The following is a 10,593-nucleotide window of genomic DNA, read 5'->3' as shown; positions in this document are numbered from 1 at the left end:
TCATCTCTCTCTCATATCCCTGGACCACAGCGTTTGGGCTCAGCACCCGTATGGATACGTTTGGCTTCCGGGAAGGATCTGGCATGGCCTTTATCACTGCATATATATTAATATTTCGAATCTGTGGTGCATCTCTTAGCGAGAGGGTGCCTTTACATCTGTCATGGAGGTCTGCCTTTGCAACAAAGATCTGACGGATTTTGGGTCCCTTGAGAGCCGGCCTCGGCAATGAGTGTTTGCAAGGGGTTTTCTTCATGGCAAAGTTAGAGCAGATAGGGTTTCTGGGTCTCTTTTCTTCTCCTGTCATAGGCCTTCCTTTCTGTCGGATTTGGTACCCTCTCCAAGCTGCTTGGATTGTGGCGGCAGCATCCTCGTATCTCTGGTCCTGAATTCCTGTGGCAAAGACATTGAAAGAGGTGTATGTGAACACTTCCCTGTTGGGTCTGAGGGTGGACTCAATTTCAAAGAAGGTGACGTTCGGATTCAAAAGAGGATAGTCTTCTATGAAGTTTCTTGAATAGTTCCTTGGCTTGTCATTTGGGAGGGAAATGCTCTGGCCGGGAGGCTTTGTTCCAGACACCAAACCAAACTGCTGAAGGCAATCTAGGAGTGCAGGGAAAGGTTTGCTCTCGCCTTCAGCTCTCGTTTTCTTCTGCAACTTTCGTTGATTGGTCTTGCCGTAACCGCAGAGTCCCAGAGGCAATTCCTTCCGGGTCATGTACCCTCGGAAAGCTGCCTGAATTTGGGTGGCGGCCTTATTCATTTTGCCAATATCCCTTCTGACTTGGCAACCCCTCCAGGCAGACTGGATAGTGACGGCGGCCTCCTTTTCCCGTTGAAGCTGCTGGCGTGTCTTCCGCTGGCGCCCTGGCAGCAAGGATAGGACCTCATCCATATTCATATCGCTGGCAGTCCTAGCACAGCATATTTCCCTCGGTTTATGAACGAAACAGGGCCGCTGGGGGTGGCGGTTCATACTTCGAGGAGACCTGGCCCTCCGGTCATCTTTACAATGACAAACATACTGGGGAAGAGGCCACGGTGCATATCTATCACCCAGACAATCTATACTATCCCCTGTAGAAACGTTTGCTTTCCTGTGGGGAACATAGTTTTCAGATCTGTCATCATGGGAAAAGGTATCATCTTCTTCACTTGAAGAATCCAGATCGCAAGAATCCTCTTCAGTCATTTGGCTGGAATTTGATCTTCCTTTCCCCACAACTGCAATTTTTTGGGACAAAGGAGCTACGCTATTGCTACGGACGTCTCTTTCTCGCTTCCTTTGCAAGCTGTCTGGAAGGGCGAGGGAATAATTTATTTTTTCTTTTTGCTTCTGAAGAATGGTAACTTTCAACCTGCTTCTTCCCTACATCCAATAATGTCCTGCAGAGTCTCAGGTGTCCGCTCTTACCTCCCTTTTTCAATCTGCTTATGAATCTGCTAGGAAAGATTTTGTGCCAGCTTGGTGTCACTCAGTGTCCTGATGTCAGCCGGATGCACCCCTTTTCCAACTAGCCCAGTTCCTGCAGTGCTGGTAACTTAGCAAGTATCTACTCCACTCTGAGTATCAAATGAAGTTGAGCTGGCTGAAGATGAACCTAAACTGGTTTAGGAGGGTGATGGCAGGCAGGTCTCATGACTTGATAGGGACACCCACTGCACATAGCTTTCAGCCTCCCAGATTTGCACCTGCAGTCCAAGATAGGAGCAGTGGCTAGGTAGGCCTTCCAGATATGCTCTAGTGAAAATACTGTGAGCCTGTATATCTGCTGAGGGTATAATGGGTCATTTATGCTTCCATAATCTCGAGGCTGGATTGTTAGGCATTACACGGAGCTACCCTTAACACGGTCAACTTAAATGGCTGCAGATGCAGCAGTGCATCTGTTGATGTGGGAAAGCTGTAGAAAGCGCATTAAAGCAGCACTCTTAAAATAAGGGATTTGAATACAGGTGTTACTGGCACTGGAGCTGGTTTTGACCTTCATGGCTTGCCCCCTACATACCTGACACTGCCTTTTCTTCTTTGTTCCATCATACCTTTAAACACCAATCACAAGTGTCTTGACTGTGCCAGGACTGCAGCTCAATCCTAACCCCATTTCCCTGGGAGTAAGTGCTAAGGAAAGTGAAAAAAGGTTTAATTTACTTGAGTCAGCAGAACTGTGCATCTGCAGGCATATTGTGACTGTTTTATCTGTGTTACCAGGTAAGTTTAGCATGTAGTGCTGGGTATGTAAAGGGGTCAGATTACGGCACACACTGTTGGGGATTAGTGGAGACTTGTGAAGGCCATTGGAGAAATCTATGGAACTGTGGAAATGTGATAGACATTGAGAAGAGCTTGTGGGAGAGAAGTTGGACAACTTACAAGACTTCTGGACTCAAGAGAATTCTAACAGTTGCAGGACTTTGAAAGCAACTGGACTTAGTACTTGCCTTGTGGACTTTGGCCACAGCAAGGACTGTGAAAGCAATGAACCCTCTCTGGGCTCAGAGAGTAAAGACTTATTGTCTGTTACTAGTGTGTGTATATAGTGTGAGTTTGCCAAGTAAAAGCTATCTCTACTACGCAGTGGTTTCTTGTGGTGAGCTTAACTGCTTGACTAAATTTCTGTGTTGGCTACACAACACCCAACAACAGCAAGCCCCAGTCAATTCAACAGATCTATGTCTGAGTAACCATACAGTGGTACCTCGGGTTACATATGCTTCAGGTTACATATGCTTCAGGTTACAGCCTCCGCTAACCCAGAAATAGTACCTTGGGTTAAGAACTTTGCTTCAGGATGAGAACAGAAATCGGGCTCCGGCGGCGCAGCAGCAGCAGGAGGCCCCATTAGCTAAAGTGGTGCTTCAGGTTAAGAACAGTTTCAGGTTAAGAACGGACCTCCGGAACGAATTAAGTTCTTAACCCAAGGTACCACTGTACTTAGGTGTGTTCTGTAAGGCGGCAATCCTATGCACACTTACCTGGGAGTATGCCCCACTGAACACAGTGAGACTTACTTATGAACAGAAATGCATAGGACTATGCTATAAGTGAAGAATGTTATGGACCCAGAAGAGGGCAGAACAGAGGTGTAATGGGGGCAAGTTGTAACACACTTATGCATGCTCTGCCAATGCGTGCAGGGGCCGGAAACTGAACCTTCACATGAAATGATCATCTCCTGCAATTACTGCAACTATCATTATTGAGCAACTGATAAATAAAAATGCCAGAAAGTCAGTGACGAAGAATTCTTATATAGCAATTTTTTAATATGCTCAAGGGCTGAAGTATCTTCTACACAGAACTAGAAAGCATTGCATTTTAAAATGAACTTCTGAGTTAGTCTGATGAGGCTCAATTTGGCAGTGCCCCATAAATATAGACATAAACCTTCTAGGCAGGTACTTCCACAATTTCAAAATAGTCATTAGGCAGAATCACATAGCCACCTTTGCCAGGGATGACGTCTTTTTCCTTCTGAAACTGAACGAGCTCTCTCAGTTTTTCAATCTGTTTCTCCTGACGTCTACATCGCTGCTGTGCAGTCTTAAGCTTCTTCCTCAGCTTATCCACCTGCTCTTCCAGCTGCTGAATTCTTTTTCTCTGGTGTACTGTATCCTCTACAGTATAGTTGTGATCACAAAAAACAGCAATATTATTGGGAGTGTGAAGCGGGGGCATTAATAATCCAATGCTGGGGTCTACTAGTCTTGGATCAGTTTGAGGTGGTGGTGGAGGAGGAGGTGAAGGAGAAGGGGGAGATGGTACTTCAAGTGCTTCTTGAGTGCCTTCAGACTAAAAACAACAAGACAAGAACATACCATTTAAGTTTGTTTTGTTACAGGCATCTGTAATTTTTTTTTAGGCAGCAACTACAATTTGCTAATCAATAGAGCTTGTTTGACGAAAACTGTAATCTCACAATTTACAGTGTTAAGTATCTATTTAAATAGCCAGTTTTAACAGTAGATTGATAACTTTATCCATTCGGGTTTTGGTATTATACATTTTTACACTATTTAAAGACAGTTGGGTATATCTCTGAGCATCTCAGTCGTCCATTTTCCCTCTTTGTAGTGATACAAAAGCCTTATACTTCCATAAGATACCATTCTCTTCTCACTACCAAGCCACATCTGAAATGTAACCACTGAGGATAGATTAATCCACACCACAATGACTTGAACACTTACACTCCAGCTCCCCTGTCCTACTGCACCATGTAGAAACCCAGGCACTTCTCAGGGTGTATGGGAAAGAGCGATAAACCCCATTAGAAGATTCCCAGGGGCACCAAAAAATGGTGCTGATGATGAGAATGCTGCTATGCAGTGTAAAAGCAATAATCTATCCATGAATAGAGGATATTCTTGTGGGCGTAGGAATGCCTCCTTTTAAATTTCTAAGTAGGGCTGAGCAACGTCTGATTTTCAACATCGTGATATTTCACCAGCTAAACATAGCAATATACTGACATATGATGTCTGAAATAAGGATGGAAGTATGTAGAGGCGAATGTGGTAATATCCTGGCATCTGCCACTACTTAGGAGTCTAAAACTGATAAAATTTTACTTGCCTTTAGCATATTGTTACAACTGTTATTTTATAGTACAGAGCATGGGTAGGCAAACTAAGGCCCGGGGGCCGGATCTGGCCCAATCGCCTTCTAAATCCAGCACACAGACGGTCCGGGAATCAGTGTGTTTTTACATGAGTAGAATGTGTGCTTTTATTTAAAATGCATCTCTGGGTTATTTGTGGGGCATAGGAATTCGTTCGTTCTTTTTTCAAAATATAGTCCGGCCCCCCACAAGATCTGAGGGACAGTGGACTGGCCCCCTGCTGAAAAGGTTTGCTGACCCCTGGTACAGAGCAACAGGGGCAGCAGGAATCATGAGAGAAGTTATCATTATTTTTCACATAACACACATGCACACATCGTGATTTGCAGTATATCGCCATGCTGAATACTATTAAGCTGTTACCGCAATGTGGACTTCAAACTGATTTCAGATGCTGTATCGATACATCGCCCTGCCCTACAACTAGGAATTGAGTTTGAAGTCGGAAAACCATCTTGCCCCTCCCACCCCCAGCAGTTCATCTCCCCACTCCCCCTCTGAGAAGGTGGGAAGAAGGTTTGAGGCTTACAAATGCAATACAAAAACTGTTTTAGGCCATTGGTCTATGTACTGTCTACATTGTCTGGCTGCAGGTCTCCAACGTTTCAGACCAGGGACATTTCCTGGCTGAACTTGGAACCTTTGGCAGGCAAGGCTACAGGCCTTACAGTGAGTATAGTCTGGAGCAGCGATCCTCTCCAGGAATCATAAGGCAAAACGGGGTACTTTGTAGCCACACATACTGTCAAATGTTTAGTGCCCTTGCAATGGTGAGGAAAGCAAATAGTATACCACCTTAAAGGAGAAGCACTGCTCACAGCTCATTCACTCTCTCCGAGCTCTTATGGAAGCCATCAAGTTTATTGGGTGTAGGACCTTTGTAGGACCAAGTGTTTAAAAGTGCTAACAACACTTTAAAAGTTGCAGCCTAATGAAAAAGCCATTTTCACATTTTTACACTGAAGGCCCCCCCAACAACTAAAAAAAAAAGTGTTCAATTAATGGGAGCGAGTAGTAGAGGAGCTGAGAGCCAATTCCAGTTACTATATCAAGAAGCAGGAACTGAGCAATTCAGCCTTCTCCTATTTGGTGCCAATGCTAATAACTGCTCTCCTCTTCACACAATATCTGTTGCTTAGAAAAAGAACCACTGCTTATGTATAAACAAATGTATCTGTGAATAATAGACATTTTATAAAAGATCCACAAACCTCACTTACCTTCACATTTGGTTCTGTATGGCAAAATATTGTTGGCACAGCGTTGTCTTTTAGTAGTTTGTTGTTGCATTCTCTTTTGAAGCAATCTGGAGTAAAATGTTCAGAACAAATGCTGCTATACTTTGTTGGTTTGAAATTTTTCCTTCTAACCGCAGCTTCCCATTTCTTACAGAGATCAGGCCTTGTGAGGGGAAACCTAGAAACAAAACATAATTTGAGCAGAATTTGGTGGATGGAGCAGAGAGATTATTCAAAGAATGCTGGGGAACTGCAGTCCTGTGTGTAGAGAAATATTGGGAAACTCACCAACTAGTACCTAATATTCAAAAGTCAGAAGTACTTATTTTAAAAGCTCATTATTTCAAATCTGATTTTTCTCCCAATTCTGTTCTCCTTCTGGCTTTTTAATTTAAATTAAATGCTTTTTGTTCTCCAACTCTAATACTGTGTCAGGAGTCCAAAGAAGTTTTTGACTCCTGTAGATCCACAGCAACCCTCAACACATCCCATTCCCCACTACCAAAGTGGGGACCAGATGTAACTGGAGACTCTAGCAGTGCAGGATTCATCCCGACCACTTCCTAAGGCTCCTAAGCTGGTCTTTGACCATGGTGGGACTGCAATTTAACTAAAATAAACTGATAAAGCAATGGGACTTCCATAAACTAAGGCATTTAGGGCTGCAATCTTAGAGCAACATTGAAACAAGGCTAGGCAATTAATACTGTAGGTTATTATTTGCACACATTCCGTCGGTCCATCCTATATAAACTAGCAAGGATATTTCCCCACTAAGTCTACCAGGCAACAGTAATAAACTGTCCCAGAAGCTGTTTTCAAAGTGATATTAAAATATATAAATAACAGGAGTTCCACACAGGACTTGCTTCTGGTTCCAATCAGAATTGTAGAAAAATGGTGGCAGTACATAGGAATGAATGTAAAATTCAAATAAAGTAGGCAGGGCTGGAGATTTCATTTTATACTAGTGCCCTTGAATGTTTCTCTCTGATTGCTGTATTATTATTAATTAGACTTTTATTCCGCCCTTCCTCCCAAAGGAGCCTAAGGTGGTAAACAAAACATTAACAGACTTTTCACAAAATTAAATATCCTCACAGAATAAAACTCTGGCATTTTTAACAAGAAAAAGGTAGATGGGTTATCAGTGAGTGCAGAAAAGATGACAATAAGAGAACATATACAGCATATGTGTTTTACTTATTTGGTTTATAAATAAGGAGTACAAAGAATTAAAACAAAACTCAGGAGATCTACCTCTTTTCAGTCCATGTAATTCTAACCACCTGACAGACTTGAAAGATTTTACTTTCTTTTTTACTTCTCCTTTGAAAATATAGGTTTTCACTGGACAGTAAGAAGGAACAGCTGAAACAGAACTGTGTTTTTGGCCAAAAAATGAGACGAGGACTGTCAAACTAAAGTGCATGTTTGACCTGTTAAAACTAAAGCAAATGTGCTTTATTGGGAACACAGAGTACCACTGAAAGTTTACAGGATTATGTTTCAACTTGGCTCAGGGGCAGGGCAATATGACCAGTGTGAGGGAAACTGGTGCTGTTTCTTCAAGCCTGTAAAATTTGCCAGAGAACAGGCTGTGGGCTGTCCATATCCTAACAGTAAATGTCAAACTCAGATCTTGAACGTTGGGCGCTGAGATCTACAAAGCCATGGAATGCTGTGAAGATTTCCCTGGTTCTGCAATCATAAGATAGCCTGGATACGCTTAATACTAGTTTTAGTAAATGGTTTGAAGGAAGATGGTTATAACAGATGTTTAGAATGAGAAATACAGCTAACGCCTCTACAGATAAAATACTCGTAAATCAAAGCATGAGTTGTTCACTTGATACAAGAGGAATTACTACAGATTATGCTTCAATAGTGGTGGTGGACATGAGCTGGAAAAAACCTTCTGTGCCTTTAAAAGGCTACATAATAGACAGATATTCCATATGCTGCACCTCATATATATCTATGTTGGGAACATTATAACAGCTGAATTTCTACCAGGCATATAGTCTTTAAAGACAGCCCTTGTCCCTTTAGCCATATTCAACTCACTTTCTAATTTTTTAGAAAACATGGGATTGGATCCAGAGTAAGTTAGTTGCTTAATAGTCCCCATTAAATCAAATGCAGCTTAAGTTGTGATAACTTTCAAAGCAGAGCAGCAAAAAGGAGCCTGTAAATGAATTTGTGCGCCTTTTAAAAAAGCAAAGCAACACGTGTAGTTTCAACAGCCAAAAACTTTCTCATCCCTGAATTTCTGCTTGTCTCAAGGAATTTCAGAGCTCAGAAAGCCTGCCAGGCAAAACAAAAACATCCTCACTTAGCTTTAAATGTTTGCTTGTTTGTTTAATGAGGCAGAGTTCTATCAAATCACTGCAAAAACGGGGGGAAATTCATTTTTGGTTCTACAAACTGGATTTCAACTGGAAATCCTGTTGAGTGCAACTTCTTGATCGTGCCAAGGAGGGGAAGCACTTGAATTACCCTTTACCTATAGCAAAAGCCCCCTTAGCAGTTTTCAGGCCGCTGCTACAAGGCAATGATGATTTGGCTAAAAACTAGGGGAGTTAGGAATAGGACTTCTGGATTTCCTCAAGGACCACTTGTATTACTTCACCCTGCAGCAAATAATGCCTGCAATGATTTGCTAGTCAGCAGATGTGAACAACTGTGAAACAGCTGTGGACCTTTTTCTGATTTTGGTCTTCGGATGTGAAATGCCAAATGACTGTTTTGTGCTTCTTTCCTACCTCTTTGTTGGAAAGATCTAGGCGTGGGGAACCTCTGCCCTTCCAGATGTTGCAGGACAACAACCGCTATAAACACTAACCATTGACCACATTGCCTGGGGCCAACACAAGTTCCACAGCATCTGGAGGACCACCAATTCCCCATCCCTGATCTTGGGTCTACCCCAGCATTTCCCAAACTTGGGTCCCCAGCTGTTTTTGGACTACAATTCCCATCATCCCTAGCTAGCAGGACCAGCGGTCAGGGATGATGGAAGTTGTAGCTCCATAAACAGCTGGAGACCCATGTTTGGGAAACAGCGGTCTACCCAAACTCATCGAAATGGTGTCATTTATTACGTACTGCGAAACTCAGTGTAGTGGATTAAAAAACAAGCAAACCTCTTGTTGGGCAAGAAAAAAAAGAGGTCAGTTGACAGGTGGAGATACATAGATTTGGGGGAAGGGGGAGGAGAAAAACAGAAAAGTAGGAGGGTAAGAGATAGAGGTGACCTGCAGGAATACAAAGATATTTATGGAATATTTATGGAAGAAGCAGAGGGTGATAGTACAGCAAGTAGTTACGAGATAGATGGGGTGGTGCAGAACGGAAAGAAGAGAGCACGTCCCCTGGACTAAAAAAACAAAACATTGAGACTCTTTAAAGACAGTGTTTATTGTTGTAAACGTCAGAAGATTATAACTCGCGAGGGGGTCACAGCAGCTCCAGCAACAACAAATACACCTGTGAAGCCACGAAAACTCTTTTTAATGCTGCTGCAAACGGGTAAAAACGGCGCTTTTTCTGTGCTTTTACCAAAAGAAAAAGGGAAGGAAAACACCAGAAATTAGCCTCGAGGGAGATGGCACTTGAGGTAGCCTGTCAGTGACGGTTAATCTGCCTCACGCGCATCGCAATCGCGCAGCCCACAAAGCACATCTTCGAATCCCGGCCCCGCCCCCCCCATCACGGGGTGTGTTTTTTTTGTTTTGTATTGTTTTTTAATTAACAACCGGAGCGCGATTAGCCCCGCCTTCTTTGTCTCCGCGTCTCTTCAGTAAAGGCCGAAGCAGCGTACATTTTAACAGTTCTCCCCTCCCCCCTTCGGAGCGCGCACGCGCTGTGGCTCCGCCTCGTGAAGCAAACGGCATCTCCCTTTCCCGCCCGCTCAGGCGGCCGGGTGGGCGCGCGCGCGCGCTCCCGCTCTCTTTCTCCCTCTGTCTCCTCGCGCCCTCCTTTCAGGCTTTCGTGCCACCGCCCCTACTCACTTGTGGAAGGAGATGGGCTTCTCTTTGTCGTATCGATTCCGGCAACGGTAGGCAGAGCAAGACTGCACCATCCTCTCGCTGCCGCCCTCCTTCGACCGCCGTAAAAAAAAATTTCGGGAGCTCGAAAGCACACTTAAAAGGCCGCGAAGATCCAAATACCTCCCCGAGGCCTCCGCGTCCCTTTTTTAAAATTTAAAAAACCCGAAGAACGACATAAGCTGGATGTGGCCTCTCCCTACTTCAACATGGCGCTGCCAGCTTCAGAGCAACTCTCGCGAGAGCGCCGCCACCGTGCTTTGCTATTGGTCACGCCCCGCGGTGGTTTGGGTGCGGCACGTCTCTGCTCGGCGCGTCCAATAGGAGCGGCCGTTCAGATTTTGACGTGCCTTCCTTGGCTCCCGCGCTCGTAACTGTACGTGCGTCCGAACAGTGGCTTGTTGCCCTCTTCAAAAGGGCTGATTTGAAAGCTGAGCTTGCGCATAGGGTGGCCTCTCGCAGATGCCTATTTTAAATCGTTCTGAAACTGAAGCGAGAGACAGATGGAAGAATTTCTGCATGATTTGTTCTTCCTTTTAGGGCTGCGCGCTTGCTCCTACTTACTTAAGAGTAACCCCATTGAACTGAACTGTGCTTACTCCTAGGTAACCAAGTACTAAGGATTTTTTTTAACTCAACAAGACATATATATCGCTTGATTGTAAACTGCACAGTTTATATTGC

The 10,593-nt window shown here is 44.0% G+C and overlaps 1 protein-coding gene across 1 annotated transcript; it reads right to left on the bottom strand.

Annotated features, from left to right (window-relative positions):
• Positions 1-3,246: 3,246 nt before the first annotated feature.
• Positions 3,247-10,559, bottom strand: THAP1 (THAP domain containing 1). The gene is made up of 3 exons (XM_083481586.1): positions 9,874-10,559; positions 5,843-6,038; positions 3,247-3,793 (listed from the first exon to the last, which is right to left on the bottom strand). Exons 1-3 carry the CDS (start codon positions 9,942-9,944, stop codon positions 3,392-3,394), a joined length of 669 nt encoding a protein of 222 aa, XP_083337712.1. The 5' UTR covers positions 9,945-10,559; the 3' UTR covers positions 3,247-3,391.
• Positions 10,560-10,593: the final 34 nt, after the last annotated feature.

This window comes from Podarcis liolepis (genome assembly GCF_965112155.1).
Source record: "Podarcis liolepis genome assembly, chromosome: 17".
Classification (NCBI taxonomy): Eukaryota; Metazoa; Chordata; class Lepidosauria; order Squamata; family Lacertidae; genus Podarcis; species Podarcis liolepis.
Note: the sequence above shows the minus strand (reverse complement) of the source record. Positions and strands in the feature narration are given on the sequence as shown.